Below are 18,522 nucleotides of genomic sequence, written 5' to 3'. Positions count from 1 at the left end.
CAAACTGTCCCTCCACGGGTTCCGTAGTTGTACTCCGCAAGGTACAAGCGTGCAGCAACGGTGGGTCATGTTTGATTGGATTAGTCATGTCCACCTTGAATTGAAACCATAACCTCACCAGCTTTATATCAGGTATTTCCCACCAAAATCCCTGTTTAGCTCACCACTAGTTATGTGTATTGTGGCAAACGGTCGAGGTGATGCTGTCCAGCTGTTGTTAGCTACTTACAGTAAATATAGCTAACGTTGTACTGTCAGTCGTCATAATGTTGGCGACATTGTCGAGAGTTAAAAGCCCTCGTTGGCTTTCTCCGGACATACTTTTAGGATACCTATTAACACAAGAGATTAGAAGAAAGCAGTTGAGCTTGTTCAGTCACAGTAGTTCTCCAGTATCAGCGGCATGGAGACGGAAAGTCACCGGTGGTATCAGAGATGTCAGCACCTCCGGTACGCTGTGTGCCAAGGTCCGAGGAAACACGAAGAAGAAAGAGCTGTCTGAAAAGAAGCTGGTATGTGTGTGAATTATGTTCTCTATCAATATTTCAAACACTTGTGTTTTCAACTGTTTTTATCCATCTCGTTGCCATCAAAACAAATAATATATTTTCTGTGGTTGGATGCTGTAAATTGCTCAACGTCCATCCATAATAATTTTGTGCCATTGAGCGAACAGATGAAAAAAAGTTTTCTTTTTTTACTCACAAAAATAACAAGAATATTCAATATCAAAATCAATATTAAATCTCTCTGGTCTACAGTATATTTCTGAAAATGTGTCATAGAAACCTGTCTATAACGAATGTAATATTTATTATCATTAACCATATCTTACACCAGCTCGATCCTCCATAAAGAGACGATCAAAAGATGTCCTCAGAGGAAGTGTTACATCTCATATGATATATTGGACATGTATTTGAGCATTGTTTTTGTCAGTTAAGGCACTCTTAAAAAAAGTCAATATTTCATTATGGGATGCTCAAAACAGCTCCCCAGGGGAGGAGTTACATCTCTTGTGATATTTCTGACATGATTTTTTTATTTTGATATTAATTTCTCCAAAGAAAATACAATAAAAATATTATTAATCCACAGCTGAACCACCAGTTGTAGAATTTTAGTAGTACACCCCTTGGCAAAGCATTAAAGATGGCATATTCTTTTTTGTGTAATCCACCCAAGTGTTGTGTTGTTGCTGACTTGCAAGCTACCATCTCTGCTTGAAGCGTGGGTCAGCCAACTGTCTAAATATTCCTTGATTTGGCCCATAGACCCGTTACTTTGTAGACCATCGCCGTGTGAAGCTGGTGGCAGGATCAGGCGGTAAAGGGGTCTGCAGCTTTCACAGTGAGCCCCGGAAAGAATGGGGTGGTCCGGATGGAGGTAACGGAGGTGATGGAGGAAGCATCATCATCAAGGGTGAGTGAAGTGTCCAGTTGGTTCAAGGAATAGTATGTACTGACACTGAAATGAATTGATTTGCAATGTGTATTAAACAACTTTTCCCTTCTGTCCCCACACACCAAACCATTTTAAGTTGAAATTCAGAACTGCTCCCCCAACTGGTTAGGACTATTTTGTCAAGAGTAATAAACAATTGGTTTACTAAGAATTAGTTTTTAAAGGGTCTCTGTACAGTAACTACTTCCTTCTTTATTATGCCAATGCATTTTCTGATCTAAATTCCTTATTTGCATCCTTTCAGCTGACCGGTTTGTCAAATCTTTGGCTCAAGTACTTCCAGTTTACAAGGGAGAGAACGGGCAATCTGGTGGCAGCAAGAATTGTTATGGTCGGAATGGCAGCCCAACCTACATTAATGTAAGTCCATGCAATTGATCAAAAATGACATGTAAAGTGTGGTGGTGTATCATTTCCAGAGCAACAACTCTCTGTACTTCTGTTTAAACTGACAACTTTTCAGGCTTTTTTGTAGCTGGACACTTTGTAGCATTGTAAAATATGAGTAAGGATAGTGATAATGAGTTACTTACTACAGTTGCAGTTCTAATATTGATGGAACAGCAAAAACATTAAAAAAAACCCGACAGGTTGAGAATTAGGATTACACTTTTATTGCAAATTTTAAGGCTTGTCATACAGACATGGCTGTTCTCAAACAAACTGATGAGGTGATCCTCTCTTTCCTCCATCCAAATTTCTTCCATTTCGACCAGCTGACACTTTGAGCCGATTGACTGTTGAAACAGGTGACTTGCCTTACATTCGAAAACCAGCCACTGGTGACTTGACAAGCTGAGTCGCAGGCCACCAGCCGGCTTGAGTTGAGCTGAAATGGGCCAGTTTACACTGCCGCAACTTCTCCCTGCAACGTTCTAAAACAGTTTTGTCTTGTTGTGAATCTTTTGTCTGAACTGGCCATAACTCTCACACTGTTTTCTCATGTTTTTGTTGCTAACCTACTGCCTAACCTTACCTGTGATGTGTTTCTGTTTTTAAAGGTTCCATTAGGCACAGTGGTAAAGGAGCAGGGGAAGACAGTTGTGGACCTTTCTAAACATGGTCAAGAGTATCTGGCTGTTTTTGGAGGGGCCGGGGGGAAGGGAAACCGATTCTTTCTGTCCAATGAGAACCGTGCCCCAATGACAGCTACCCCTGGAATGGAGGGCCAGGAGAGAGCCCTTCATCTAGAGCTGCGCACCATGGCCCATGCTGGACTGGTGAGAAAAAGCTGCTCATGTGTGAAAAGAACGTTGGCATACTGCTTTTCAACACCACAAATATAATAAACTGATTTTTCTTCATCTTTATCGCCTCAGGTTGGGTTTCCAAATGCTGGGAAATCCTCACTGTTGAGAGCCATCTCCAATGCCAGGCCTGCTGTGGCTGCTTACCCTTTTACAACACTCAACCCACATGTAGGAATTGTCAAGTACAGGGATCATGAACAGGTTGCAGGTAGTTGATTTTAAGCAAACCATTAATATATTATAGGATCATTATTATTTATATTTTAAAACTGTATACTAAAGTTTTCATAGTATCTCTTCTGATCATTCTCAAACTTTGTAACATGCAGTAAGATGTCTGGTTCCACTTTTACCTTTCCTCTGTGCAGTTGCTGACATCCCAGGCATCATTCAAGGAGCACATCTGAATCGAGGCTTGGGCATCTCTTTCCTGCGCCACATCGAGCGTTGTCGAGTCCTCCTCTTTGTTTTGGACATGTCAACTACAGAGCCCTGGACCCAGTTCCAACACCTATGCTATGAACTAGACCAGTATGAGCCTGGTCTGTCCCAGCGGCCTCAGGCCATCATAGCCAACAAAATGGACCTATTTGAGGCACGGGAGAAGCTAGAGACTCTAAAGAGCCACGTCACCCAGAGAGTTATCCCTGTGTCGGCTCTCTCAGGGCAGAACACAGAGGAACTCATCCTCCACCTTAGAGAGCTGTATGACGGCTATCTCCAAGGAGGAGGCAGCAGTGGGGAAGACAAGCCCACCAGGTGGTAGTAAAGAGCTTTTCCTCTTGGTCTACTCAGATTTATATGTTGTACATTTATCCTTGAAGATGAAGAATGTATTTATTTCCTTAATAAATATATTTAAAAAAAAATGGTATTGGTGACTTGTAACAAATTGCGTTAATATTTTTTTGATTTATTCAGAGCTTATTTAAAGCTTTAATATAGCTTGTAACAGCCTTATGCTACACAACAAGCACAGATTTTGGCAAAGACTGCATATTACATGTCAAGAGTAGACATACTTTTAAATGTCAGGATTAACAAATGCCCTTAGAGGGTCAGCATATGAATGCAAACAAACATTGAAAATGAAGGCTGTAAAATTATACTTGTGCATGTCATGGATTAAAAAGAAGACCAGACATTATAACTGTGTGGGAATATCTGATTGCTTGGGGTAACACCATTTACAAGACAGATAAAGGATTTACAGAAAACATACATGTACAAGCTTTCAATGCATCATCTGAATTTTGATAGATGTTATAACCTATTTTGATGAATGATTTTTTTTTTAGGACCAAGCAAATCCAAAATGAACCAAAAGAGCATGCATCTTCCATAATTTAGTAACTTGAATTACATTTTTTATGGAATATTTATTTGGCAAATAAAGTGAATGAAGCCATGTGGAGTCCAAATGATGATATCTGGGTTGTTATGATGTCCCTTGTTCATTCACTGCCTGTAATTCAGCTCAGGTGGCAAATCATGCTTATTGGAGAAATACTGGTGAGTAGCACACATTTATATTAATAAGCAAGCTGCTAGATAAGCAAAACAGAAGCACTGTTATGCTTGTCCATTGGCTGTCATTCCAGAGGGGCGTTTTGCTTAATTCCCAGCATACAAAATTACAATGACGCACATGTGTATTTATGGGTTGATCTGTGGGCAGCCCATAATGGATTTGTGTTTAATGATAAAAATGCTACCTATGTATTTATGTAGTTCTCAGTGAAAACATGATTTTAAAAAAGGACAATTTAAGGCAAAGAAACCATGGATTTTGATGTATATTCCAGTAAGTCACTCAGAAAATGGTTGTAGAATTAGAATGGGAGAGATGAATAGTATATAGTAGATAATAGTTGCTCTTTAAACATGAAAGAGGAGGTTAATGAATAGACACATTGGAGGATAAATGTTTTATCATGTATTAGTAAGAAGTAAAAGGTTAAGTGGAGATGAACCACTGTGGTTTCCTGCTCTTTTAAAAGATGGCCTACATCAGCCTGATGCAGTTATAGAGGCTGCTGTGTTATATTTACTATGTCAGTGGACCTTACATGACTAATGTAGGATAGCTTCATTATTCATTAAAACGAAGTCTGAATCTTATGGGACTTCTTTTACATCATCATATGGACAAGATAATGTTATGTAACGAAAGTGTTTTCTTTGTATGATACAAATAAATGTAATAACTCACTTGACATTATGTCATTAGGTTAACACTTCTATTAGTAATATGAGTTATCATCAGACAGCGCACGTTGAAGAAACTGATGTTGCACACTAACCTTAAGTACCAAATGGAATCTCGCATGATCTCGTGATGTCGTGATCTCGCGAGTTCAGCTGCCTCACAAGGTAAATTATACACAATTCATTTAGCAGCATTTATCATGGATGTGCGTCACTCGAAATGTGACCATGTTGGGGCGGAAGAGCACACAAAACAAGCTCACAAACACACACATAATCAAAACGTTTTCATATCTATGAGCACACAGCACTCGTTGAAACCTTAAAATTAACATTGTGCTAATAATTGACTGCTGCTCATTAGTCTGACACAAAGCAACGTTTCCAAGCCACTGCAGCGTGTTTCTGGCCAAGAGGCGAGTGTAAGATACTGACCTTTCTGCTCTGTTCTGCACTCCACCGGTTCCTGAGAAAAAAATCTGGCTAACGTTAGCTAGCTCATGAACTTTCTTCACCAGCTAGCTAGCTGGATTAGTTACTAACTTTTGTTGGTGTGTGGTGCTAGATAGGTAGCATACAGTGGGTTTATCCAGCAAATTAAGCTTAGTTAAGCTAGCTGAAAGCAGCTGCTGAGACTAGACCACTCAGTAACTTTGGCAGCCATATTAATTGAAAGGTAAAAGAGGCTGAGGGATTCATAAGTGGGGCATAATTCCCTTATAGTTACTACAAGCAAACACTTTCACATTACATGAATGTTAGTCATTTCATTCAGTGTTCATATAAATGTTAATGCAGATTCATACTTTACAAACAAAGATAACACATTTGTTGTTGACAGTAGCACATTGTGTTATATCCTTTCTTTCTTTCATGCTTTCATGTTTATATTTGTTGGAGCAAGTAAGTAAGTAAACATGCACACACCAATGCTACAAACACTTAGCTGGAAAACACATAATACAGAGCACAAACGTCAATACAAACAAACAAAAAGAAAACCTTAAAAACTTTATAGTGTTTTGTTTTTTTGTTTTTTTAAAGCATCTAATAATTTGTCACCACATGTCTTGTTTCAACTTAAGTAAAAAATGATCCTACATAAGGATTCCCTAAACAGTGACTTCTTTCTTTTTTTCTTTTCATTCACACACAAACACACACATATACACATACGCACACTATTTTTCAGTAACCTGCTGTGCCTTTTTAAAACAGGCGTGTGGACCAATCGAGAACCTGATGTTTTTCTGGATGTGGCTCTGAAAATGGGGGTTCCCAGGAGGAACATCTTGTTGGAGTCTGAGGCTACGCTTCTTCTTTAAGTCCTTAAGGAGAGCAATATTCCAGGTGGGAGATCTCTAGCTGTGCCTGCAAATTATTGCTGTAGTATTTTACAGAACAAAGGAAGCAGCAGAGTATGACTACCTGCTATACATTGAACCTCTTGCTTAGTTATCCTAGTTGTCTCAACTTCACAAATAGATACCTTTCTCAGTTATGGTTGTGCAATTGACATTGTTTTTCTCTCACAGCTCCCAGGGTGATCCTTGTGCAGCAGCCCTTCATCTAGCGAAGATTTATTCCACCTTTCTGCATCTTTCTGGGCTATTGCAACCTTACTGGAGTCGGACATCTTTGAATACCCTCACCCCGCTGTTGCAATGCTTCTGATCTGCTGCATGCTTGGTACTGTCATCCCTTAATGTTATCACTGTGTGATCAAGATGGAGTCCTGTTAAGTTTTATGTGTTGTTTCATGTATGTTTTTTCATTGTTTTGTTTTTTTTATGGTCCTGTTGTCCAGGCTCGGTGGAGAGAATTGGGGACTATCCTCTTAAAGGCTTCCATTTGGAAAAGCAGCACCCACCCAGTGTCCTGTCAGCATCTTCCAAGCTGGCCACAGCTCCAAGTAAACAACACACACTGTATTTACTGGTGAAAAGTGTGCAGTGATACATTAAGTCAGTGTTTCAGTGATTTCTCTAGAGATCCAAATCAATTAGGTTTTTCATCCCATACTACTGCAAGTGTAGTGTAGTGATTGATTTTTAGACTTAATTTAGTTACCCATTATATTTACTGTATGTTGAGGCCTATATTAGCAGAGAAACAGACAAAAATTTTGGTTATTACTCAATACACAAGGAATTCATACTCCTTGCTTGAGAAAAAAGTCTGGAAAAAAAATGTTATTTCCGTGCCCAAGGACAGTTCACTCAAACCATTTTTTCCTAAAGTTAGAGACATCACATCATTTATCACCCCTGAATTATTTGTAGCTCTGCTTATGGCCATGAACCAGAAATGAAACCCTATTTAGGTTCAACAAATGAAGTAAAAATATTATGGGTGAGCAAAGTTAGCACTAAGAATACATGGTTAATGGTACGTGGAAAAGCATCTTATAGAATGACTGTAAGGTTGTTATGGCTCATTAGGGCAATCTTCATGGCTACAGGTAATGTCATTATTTGAAAAGCCACAAGGAGTCAGCAATTCATAGGAAATAGATTGATAAAATAGATTATAATGTTGAACTTTATATTAAGAAAGCCCCAGTGTTAGAGCAGTTAATGGCATCAGATGTATTGACACATGTATGTGTGTATGTACGTGAATTTCTCGTTCCAGAGAAAATTGTATGTGAAGTATGAAATTTGACTTCTGATCTGTCTGATCTGTGCCCCTTCATAACTGCATCTAAAAATATATTTTATATGCCAACATTTGAATTAGTTAAGAAGAAAATAAAACAGATTTACGTCACCCTTTATAGAATGTAGAGTATATGAGATGTGGATATGTACCCACACATACACATATACACAAACAACCACAAACCTTTTTGTAACTTAAAGTGTAAACAACAAATACCAGACTGTCTTGACAAGCCGGTAATGGTTGAATGGAATTCCACAGAATCATGACGCGTCAGTAATTATCATTCTTCCTTGGAAGTGCTTTATTTACATTAGACATACCTGCATGTAGTAATGCTAGTTTGACTCATTCAATACGGCCTTTAGTGAAACAAAGAAAGAAAACATTTTTGTGAGATCCTATCTCTGCATACCGTGTCCCTGGCTTGCTAAACACCCTGATGAGCACTGATCAGTGTAGCTCATACACTCTGCAGTTTGTGTCAAATGCTGCTGTGTTGAAAAAAGCCTAAATGGAATGAAAGGAGCATACCTAATGTGTCAATCATGAATAGTTAAATCTTCCACATCATATGTGACGTCTCCTGGTTCCATGGATCGGAGCATCGCTAAATTTAATTGACTTTCTGGAGGAATTTTATCAGGGACCCACTGTACTTGAAAACCGGTCCAGCAACATTTGCGCAAGGAAGGTTATGCAGGGATAAATGTTATGGTTGCTGATGAAGCTCTTGATAGCAATTCAACTGAGCTTGTCCTGCCTTGTCCTGTTTCCAACGAATATCGTTTGTTTCTCATGCCATGCAGTACAATTTCAACATAGTCATTAATCATGTCACCAGGAAAAGGAAACAAAGAATTCATTGGAAATGTGGATTATTCAGTCATTTTCCCCATCAGGTTGCATTATGACACATGTTGTCTCCTTTCTCTTATTCTCTGTACTTGTTGTTTATTACCGATAAAATCAGTGCAGTTTCAATCAACATTGATGTCCAGCTATTTCTTTTTGATCTTTGTTAACTATTTGTGACCTCTAGAGAATAAAGTCCCCTATCTTATAATGATAAGTGAACATAAAAACATCATCCTTATCACACTGTCAGAACCTCAGCGCCTGACTTTGAACACACAGCGATTATCAAAAAGCTATAAATGAAAATATGTACCTTCAGTTTGTCTTCAGGCATTGCAGTAAAGATTCCCAAGATTTCTCCCATTTAATCCAAAAATTCAAGTTGTTAAAAAGCTTTTTTTTTTTTTTTGCATGTATAACAGAAAATATTTCATAATTTCCAGCCTTTAAGAAACAATTCCCTGTGCACCATCAACACTGCTTGTATCATAGTCTTAGTGAGGAAAGGCAGTCCTGCTCTATATATTAACATACAAACATATAAAAAATATTTTACCAAAATGAGTGTAACACTGGACAATCCCAAAATAAATGTAACAGTTTTCTATCTATCATAAAGTAGAGACCCTCAAGAGTACGATTTTGGTAAAATTACTTATGAATAGTGGAAACTATGAATTGCTTTGAACTGTAGCAACCCATATGTGGCGTTTGCTGATCAATTATGGGTACAAGAAAGTGCTAATTCCCATATTTTCTCAGACATAGTCATTCATTTTTTGTCCCCAACATCATTGACAGATACAGAATCTAGAGAAGATGAATTAATTTTTATAGTATTGCTAAAAGTAGCATAATTAAGGATTATGCTAAAAGCACCTTATACCGTATTCAGGTAACCTTTCCAATTCATGAATATAAAAATAGAATTACACATAATTTGCAAATGTCGTGGAAGGTTTGCTCTTCATTTTAGTTGACTTTCCACCTGGATCAGACCTGTTGTCTGATGTTTTTCTATTACATAGAAGTTTTTTTCACTGTAGGCAGTGCTGACATTAGCCATGCAGATTTTGGCCAGAGTACTGAACTTCAAATCCAGGTCCAGGTCCAAGTCTGGGTCAAAGGGAATATCAGGGATGGAAATGGCATCAACCTCAAAATTGGTCTCTATGTCTCCTTCCTCAGCATACACATGAGGGGCGTAATCACCCAGCTCCTCTCCTGGTGCCTGGAGAGTGTACAACATCTAGTATACAGATGACAAAAAAAGAAAAGGATGGAATACAGTGGTATTAGAATACAATAGAACTTATAAATGATTAAAATACATTAATAAAAAGAAACAGCATTACTCGTTACCTTATTTAGTACTTTGAGCAGGATTTCTTGTTGGATAGCATCAGTTCTTTGATATTCAGAATAGTCACTGTGTCCCATCCAAGCCTGGGAAGTCAGAATAGATAGTTTGATGAATTCAGTTGTTTTAAATAACTTACAATCATTTGTAGTTTAACTGTATGGATATGTGAGGGAAAGAAATCACAGGAAAAGAGGTTATAGTTTAGATTGCAGTACCCTGCCAGTAGAGTTTCCATGCTGCAAAATTCTTCTACATTGACTGCAAAATTAAGCATTTCGCTGATGAATAAATACATTGTGGCAACTTTTGAAATATGATAGAATTGAATGAACTGCAAAATTTCATGGCTGGGTAAAATTATTGACATCTGCTTCTTTAAACTTGATTGAGCATTAGTCAGTTTCAATAATAATAATATATAAATATTTTTTTCAGTACCCTATGCATATTGCTCCAGTAGGTAAACCTTTGTTCCATTAGGCTTCTACTTTGGGACAGGTAGTCTTTTGATGCTCCACTTACTGATATCACCTGGGGGAAAAAAAACATGTTGAGACATTACAACACATCACTTTTGAAATAATTCTAATTAGTCTCCATTTGTCACTACAACATAATATAAGAATAATGTTAAAGGATAAGGCTGGCGATATTCTATATATTCTAGTTGCCAACAAATCTTATGAAAAAAACAAAACCAAATTTACCATCCTATCCGTGGCTTTCATTCCTGAGCTTATTTGGTTCGATTGAAAACATAAATAAAAAGAAATGTCACCTATAACAAGGGTGTGGCTTACTGCTTTTGGACAACAATGGAGGTCAATGGCACAGAGAAATAAGCTATATCATATGGTGGGTTTTAAGGGCCAAAACCAAATATATAAATACACAAATAATTATATAATGAAATGCTTAAATAAATATATAAATGTTAATGTATTTGTGTATTTATACATTCATTCATTTGTATATTAAATTATTTATGTACTTATTCATTTATTCACACATTTATTTATCTATTTATATATATTTTTTTAATTTATATATATACATTTATTTATCCATAGTATCCATAGTAAGTTGCTGCAGCGAAATAAATAAATGTCTCAACTTCATCCCTTAAAAATCAGGGGGCGGGTTAAAGCCTGATTGGTGAATGAACAGTATAACAGACCCAGCAGGATCTGGGATCGTGAACATAGCTTCATTCATTTCTATGTCAGTCAGGGCCGATATCATTTCAGTTTGTTCAGCGAAGCGCTCAATCAGATGTAAAAAAGCAACATATCTACCATTGTGGCACGCAAGATTTCGTTAAGATCCAACCTGAATTAGGCAAAAGCAGTAGATTCAAGTTCAGCCACCAATTGCAGGGCAGAGTCCACCCCCTGACTTTTCAAGTCAGTATGCATATAAATGAATAAATAAAAAAATAAAATTAGAACTAGGTAAAAATGTGTGAATAAATGAATAAGTAAATGAATTAATATACAAATGAATAAATAAATACATATACAAATGTGTGTATATATGTGTGTGTGTATATATATATATACACACACACACACACACATATATATATATATATATATATATATATATATATATATATATATATTTACATACATACATACACACACACACACACACACACACACATATATATATATATATATATATATATATATATATATATATATATAGATAGATATATATAGATATATATATATATAGATAAATAAATACACAAATTTAACATATTTAACATATATATAATAATAATAATTTCTTTACCCTATGCGAATAGTCCCCTTGATCTTGCCCTATTATGGATTCAGTGCCGTGTATTGCTGTCCCAGATGCTGGAATAGGGATTAACTGCAAAAAAGTAATTTCAAGTCAAGTTATCACCACACATCAGTAACTGAAAAAAAATTGATTAGTGTCCATTTTTTCATTATACATAGCAGATTACAAAAAATGTGTTTTATAAGGGTGTTATTAAGTTCATCGAGAGTATATATAATATTTACAGTATATCAGTATACAGTATACATACCCGCCTCATTTGGCCTGGGTATATATTTTTTTGTTTGTCGCCCCAACTGGGTCCTTGGTTTAGCTCAAACATCACCTGTTTAAAATTTTAAAACAGATTTTTTTTTTTTTTTTTTTTTTTTACAAGTCACAGTTTTAGTTCCCTTATTTTGCAGACTAAATTCCGTCTGCTGTAAAATGCACACCTCTTAACAATCAGAAAAAAAAAATTCTAATAGACTGGAGCACATTTAACTTTTGACCTTAATATTCAACTTGAAGAAAAAGAAAAAACAAATAGTCTGTATTACCCTATAGTATGACTCAAACACAGATAATATTGTAACAAAAGCACTTACTCTGCAGTCAGTTCCAGGCTTCTCAGTGTTACATTTAATCAGATGTTGTCCTGAACCGTCATCTGGGAAGGGTAAGGGTAAGGGTCTCTCACATGACACCAGAAAAGCCAAAAGTAGAAAACCTGGGATACAAAGAGCACACACGCAGCTCAAATCATACAGAATAATGCCCTAAATAAGGCTATTATTTTTTACCTGAGGAAGAGCACATGAACAAAATTTAAAACTCTATTATATTTATATGCATTGTATATATTTTATATGTTGTTTTTTTTTCAACTTTCAAACTCCAAAATAAGGTGTTCTTAATCACTAATCCGTTTATTATGGGAATGCCGCCTACCTGCAAATAGTAGCATGCCGAAAATAATGACTACAAATGCTCCTCCTCCTGGTGTGGAGCCAGTAGCTTTGCGGACGTGACAGTTTGGCCTCGCTGCATCTAAGCAGTCACACACAGTGACTGACAGGTTGTGGACAGCAGTTACACCCTGACGATCAGACACTTCCAGCAACAACTCATAGTATCCTGAATGAACAGTGTTCTCTTTCACCAGGTTGACTGAGTAGCCTGCACATACAGAATGTCGGTTAAAATTCATTGTGACATATTGTATAAACTAGACATAGACTTGTGAGTTAAATAATCTTGGCTATGCTTTAACCTCAAGTGCTCACCTTTATCAGGGTCAACCTTCCACTTGCCCTGAACATCACCACTTAGCTTGAAGAGGAAAGGTCCGCCATAAGGATCTCCATCCGGGTCCAAGGCTGTGATGTTGGCCAGAGAGGACCCACTAGATTGGCACATGTCAATTGTGCTTACAGTCAGGGATGGAGCATTATCATTCTCATCGCTAATAAAGATGTTGAGCGTTGCAGTGCCTGTCATTGGAGGTTTACCTGGTGACAAAAAAACATGTATTGCAAGTTTTCAGTAATGTGATTTAAGAGATTGTGATTTAAAACATAAAATATGTAAATAGTCATCCATTACTTACCATCGTCAACAGCGTATATTGTGACTTTATAGATATTGTCTTTCACAAAGGATGACTCTCGGTCTATGATCTTTAATGTGGTTATTTTTCCAGTCACAGGGTCCACTGTGACCCAGCCAGCTGGATCCTCTCCTTTCATGTATCTGAAACATACACACGCTGTGTTAGACATTTTCAGTTTATTTATTGACGTACTAATTTAGAATCTTGTTATCTTTTAAGATGGACATGTGGCTAGTATGTTCATGACTTACACAAAAGTGTTTGCACTCTTGACATCAGGGTCTCTAGCTGTAAATGTCTCCAGGTACAGTCCCGCAGCAACATTCTCAACCAGTTTAATTTGTTTGTAAGGTTTGTCAAAGATTGGAGACTCATTGACATCCTCGACAGTAATTGTCACAAGGAGGCTGGTTAAACCTCGTGCCTGCCCTGTCAAAGACGCACCACCACTAGTGACACCACTAAAAGTGATTAATTTCCAAAGACCAGTGGCGCTGCGACTCACCACTTCACATGAGTAATAAGGGATGTCATTCTCTACAATGACAGTCACATTCTTCTCAGCACCGTCTTCATAGTTCAGAGGCTGTAAAAAAAGTAAATATTGAATGGTTGTTTGAGACAAAGATTGAAATTCATGCCACAATGTATCTTACCATCACATACCACAAGAGTACAAAAAGCCATAAAGTAAATAAGAAAATGTTATAGTAGTAGATGGTAGTCTGCAATTTCTGCAATGTAGTACTAAAATCTAGAAATATGTATTAATTACTACATCCAAGAATATTCCTTTAAGTCTCACCCCCTCCTTAGGATGTGTTAGCACTGCTAGTACACATTTTGTCAGAGGCTAAAAACTTAAAAGTGCAAAACAAAGATTTGTTTTGATTTTCGGAGAGTGAATTTATGAGGTTCACTGATTTAAAGAGAATAATGTCTGAAGGAAAAATTAGAGGCTGAAATGGATGCATATAGGATGTAGATGTTGATAAAATGAATACTGCATGATATCTGAAGGGCAGACATCAAGTACTGTACAGCATATTCAGGACTTGAAGTCCACTGTAAACTGTGACTGAAAGTGCGTATTATATCTGGTTCTTTTTTTCTCTAATGGTTTTTGAAGATACTAAATTGCACTGATGTTCTAAGAGTTTGTGATGTTCTGATGCATTTTTTTAAATACCTTTTCCACATACAGTAGTCCCTCATTTGTCTCAAGATCAGTAGTGATTCTGAAGTTGTTGTTTGTGTCTCCTTGGATTTGATATTTCACTCTCCAGGCTGCTGTGCCTTTGGTGTCTTCGTCTGTAATTTTCAGACGTGAAACAAGGACATTTTCCTGTCCTTCTTTAACTTTTCCAGGACCCTGGGGTGCAAAATAAATGAAACCTTTATTATGAAAAGAGACAGTTGTATTCTAGACAACAGCTGCTGCTGCTTGCCTTACTTGAGGTAATTGAAAGAAATACAGTGCTTGCTCACAGTTTGTCCTGTGATCACAGGAGGGTGGTTATTTCCATCTTCTACATTGATTATAACAGTGCAGGTGCTTGAAAGTTTTTCTGGTTCTCCACGATCTTTGGCCTCTACTAAAATGGTGTATTTCTCTGCTTTCTGACAAATTAAAAAGATGCAGGTCAAATGCATTTGTTTTAGACAAGTTATTTTAAATTTAAAGGCAGAATGAGTAGGATTTGTCGGTTGCAGTTTGTAAATACAACATTCAAAGTTGGTCTCTCCTCCCCGGCTCAATGACACCAGAAGCGCATGCCCCCTGACTGTAGGGCTGGACGATATGAGCAAAATCTCATATCTCTATATAGGTCATTTCATATCCTGATAACAATGCCTATCTCGATATAACGCATTTTTAATTCAATGCGTAAATAGTTGGTCCGTCCCCTCCATCTCCCACCGCTGTCTGTCCATCCTTTGTGTGGAAATTAAATTACTCTTCTTGGCTTTTTACTCCCAAAGCTTTTATTGCACTTACAGCAACGTAACAAGTGTAGTTGTCGTCAACTCCAGTACTTCACCTGCGTCACTGTCTCTCCTGTGTGTGCAGCACACACACACGGAGGGCTCAGCCCCACGCGCGGTGAATCGTAGAGAGCAGAGGAGAGTAGCGTGACCATAAATGACAGCAAAACGCAGCAGAGACTCTCACACTGAGCTGAAATTAAACAAGTGCACATAAATTAGGTAAATAACATAAGTCATTTACGGTCGCTGTCTCGCTGCTTCTCTGCTCTTTCTCAGCATGTGTGCAGTGCAGCAGTGTAGAAACAGAGCAGTAGAGAGTTGGAGAGTTGACAGCAATTAAACTCATTATGTTACTGGAAGTGCAATAAAAGCTTCATGAGTAAGAAGCCAAGGAGAGTAATTTATCGATGTAATCCGTGCAAAAGATGGACAGACTATAAATAACGAAAAATGTTGCCAATAGACAAAAATAAAAAAAATATTAAACAATAGACATTTTTCTCTCGTCACACGATATATATTGTCATATTGCACAGCCCTACCCGACTAATAAGGTCCCCCATCACTACGTGTTTATAGAGTCCTGACCTCACACCTTGTGCGCTGTTATTTGCTAGGGGCTATGCACCCACTGCCCAAAGGCTGACACCCAGAAATGTCCCAAACACAGCAAAATAAGAAAATACAGGCAGAGGGCAGGGTCTCTGCAGATATAGACACCGCCACACACTTCTAGTGGGTCATAAGTGATGATTGTGAGGGATTATTTTTGTATGAGTCTATACATTTTTTTTTTTTTTTAAGAAAATCCTACTCATTCTGCCTTTAAGGAGATGAAAGTGCCAAGATCAACAGATTATATTTTTTTGGTTTGAGAATCATGCCATCAAGCAACGACTCCTCTCACCTCATGGTCCAGACACCCGTAAAATGAAATGGTTCCAGTTTGAGCATCAGCTATCTGGGTTATGTAGAACTTCAGGTCTTGTTGCTGAGGAATGACTGAGACTATTTTCAAATCAAACATTTTATTAATGTTATCGGAGTCGTCATCTTCTGCTTTAATGGTGATCACTTCAGTGCCTGTCAGCATCAGAAAAAGTTTTTTGTTTTATTATATTTTTGGCCATTGTGACTTGCAGAACAATTTTAATTTGTGTAAATTACCACTTTATAATAATAGTTGTAGAGATTACATCAGGAAATTACCTTGTAATGTGGACTCTTTTATGGTGACCTCGTACATTTTACGGTCAAACTTTGGAGGGTTGTCATTTGCATCTTTAACTATTATCTCGATGCCCAGCTGTGTGTCCAACAAATGATTCTCTCTATCAAACGCCTGAAACTTCACCTGTGATGCAAAAGCAAAACAATGCAAAATAATTAAACCCTCCACCATTCTCCACTGCCCAATTACACACACACACACACACACACAAACATCCTTTATGCTTTCCAGGAAGTTGTTGTAACAATGCCATTTTAGTGAACTCCTTCTAACCTCAAGAGTTTTGTATTTCTCATAGTCCACAGGGCCATGGACAGTAATCTCTCCTGTGAATTCGTTGATTCGTAATATTCCTATGGGTTCCTCATCAACTCCATGACCACTTATCTTGAAAAGGGTGAGGTTATTCTCTTTTTTTATCTGTAGGGAGTCAAAACACAACAACAGCAACTTTTGTAATAATCTTTCTGCATCATAATTATGTGCTGTTCATAACCATGCATTGTGATTCTTTGATACTCACATTGCCCAGATGATATGGGTAAGGTTTTGTATTGCCTTCATCAATATTAAAGGACTCTATGATCCAGTTTCTTTTTTGTCGCTGCAAAATTTCTGAAGTAGACCGGTGGACCCCCAAACACTGCACAAAACAAACATTGCATTACAATTTGTATGTTACTATTATTATTTATAAACACTTTAGTTTTTATTTGTATGCATTACAGCTCTAACAGAACACCTCTGTATAGGTCAAATGGATAAGATGTAACCTGTTAACTGACATAACCTGCATCTGCTGCAATGGTTCTTATTATGATTGAGCAAAATTTTTAGAATAATTGATAAATATTGGATTGTAACTTCTAAATTGCTATACTTTTATAGCAGTTCTGAATATTTACAATCAGAAAAAAGAGCTCCCATTTGTATATTGTTCTTTCAGTTTATTGATATAAAATTTTACCTTGCAGCTTAAAATAATAAACCTGTATGTCCTCATTTATGTAATAATGTCATCTGTTGGATGTAAACATAGTTTCTAAAAACAATCAGTCATGTTGGAATTTAAGGCAGAACTATGTGTGAGTAAGCTTAATTCTTCTGTCCAGAAAGACTGCCACAAAAAATAAAGTAAGTCCTTACCAGCATCATGAAAAAACTTAAGTATATTGTCTCCATTCTGTATTCAGATGATGAGTTGTTATAGATATTAGTCCCTCAGATAATAGACTATTCCTTAAATACACTTGAGTCCAAGCGCGACTGCATGCCAGTGCAGGCATTGGCTGCAGTATACCTGCGAGTGGGAGGGCCTACGTCACAACAAATGACCTCACATGAGCCTTACAGGATCCTAGCTGAAAGCTGAGACACTTCACAGCAGCTAGATGTGTACAAACTATTGTGTGTGTGTGTGTGTGTGTGTGTGTGTGTGTGTGTGTGTGCTTCACAATGTGCAAACTGGTAAAAGAAAGCAAGCATGAATAAAACAACACAGATCACAGTCAAATAAATAAAATAAATTAAAATCACACAGATGCAACATAAGAAAAAGTTAATCTCAATGTAGGTTTTTTAAGGTGAATATTTTTATTTTTATTTTTTAGGTGTTTTAAAAGCAGTTAGCTTTGCTGGAGTAGGTTTTAAATGTGCTTTAAAAGCAGTTAGCTTGCTAGCAACTATAGAGATCCAAATTGTTTGACATTATTATATAAAATATATGATACATTTCATGATATAATATATAATATTATAAAATATATACCATTGAATTTTTAAAAATGATACATTTTAAATGCTTAATATTATGAAATGTTATTGCTACTTCTTTTCAAAATAACACAGTTTATTGCAGGTCATTTCTATTTAACTCAAGCATTTTTAATTCTAAATCTAATTTTAGTCTGTTTAAATTTTACAAAACAAAAGAACAGAGCCATGTGATTGACTCTTGCTTTGGTCTGAATGAGCAGACAGCCTGTGGAAATCAAAATGACCTGCACTAAACTCTGCTACTGTTAAAAAACGACGATCAAATAAGATTTCATTGTATTTGATAGTGAACACTGTGGTTCTCCGTGAACTTCAGGCA

General features: G+C 37.0%; 3 protein-coding genes across 6 annotated transcripts in view; 2 read left to right on the top strand and 1 right to left on the bottom strand.

The window, feature by feature from the left end:
• Positions 1–9: 9 nt before the first annotated feature.
• On the top strand, positions 10–3,861 carry mtg2 (mitochondrial ribosome-associated GTPase 2). Its single transcript, XM_044350812.1, has 6 exons — positions 10–512; positions 1,275–1,422; positions 1,709–1,824; positions 2,466–2,684; positions 2,784–2,922; positions 3,083–3,861. Exons 1-6 carry the CDS (start codon positions 267–269, stop codon positions 3,478–3,480), a joined length of 1,266 nt encoding a protein of 421 aa, XP_044206747.1. The 5' UTR covers positions 10–266; the 3' UTR covers positions 3,481–3,861.
• Positions 3,862–3,900: 39 nt separating this feature from the next.
• Positions 3,901–18,522, top strand: part of zmp:0000000926 (ataxin-1-like) — an 89,052-nt gene continuing 74,430 nt past the window's right edge. For 2 of the 4 annotated variants that reach the window (XM_044350806.1, XM_044350805.1), the window contains exons 1-4: positions 5,103–5,344; positions 6,141–6,272; positions 6,458–6,611; positions 6,730–6,834. The gene's annotated coding sequence lies outside the window, so the exon portion shown is untranslated. The other 2 variants (XM_044350808.1, XM_044350807.1) reach the window with 2 other exon arrangements.
• LOC122982279 (cadherin-2-like) lies at positions 9,333–17,579 on the bottom strand. The gene is made up of 13 exons (XM_044351466.1): positions 17,574–17,579; positions 16,951–17,070; positions 16,406–16,847; positions 16,104–16,279; positions 14,696–14,827; positions 14,397–14,579; positions 13,475–13,793; positions 13,205–13,363; positions 12,882–13,106; positions 12,511–12,774; positions 12,204–12,325; positions 10,327–10,335; positions 9,333–9,690 (listed from the first exon to the last, which is right to left on the bottom strand). Exons 1-13 carry the CDS (start codon positions 17,577–17,579, stop codon positions 9,409–9,411), a joined length of 2,439 nt encoding a protein of 812 aa, XP_044207401.1. The 3' UTR covers positions 9,333–9,408.

Source organism: Thunnus albacares, chromosome 5 (genome assembly GCF_914725855.1).
Source record: "Thunnus albacares chromosome 5, fThuAlb1.1, whole genome shotgun sequence".
Classification (NCBI taxonomy): Eukaryota; Metazoa; Chordata; class Actinopteri; order Scombriformes; family Scombridae; genus Thunnus; species Thunnus albacares.
This window is presented reverse-complemented; position numbering and strand designations above follow the sequence as displayed.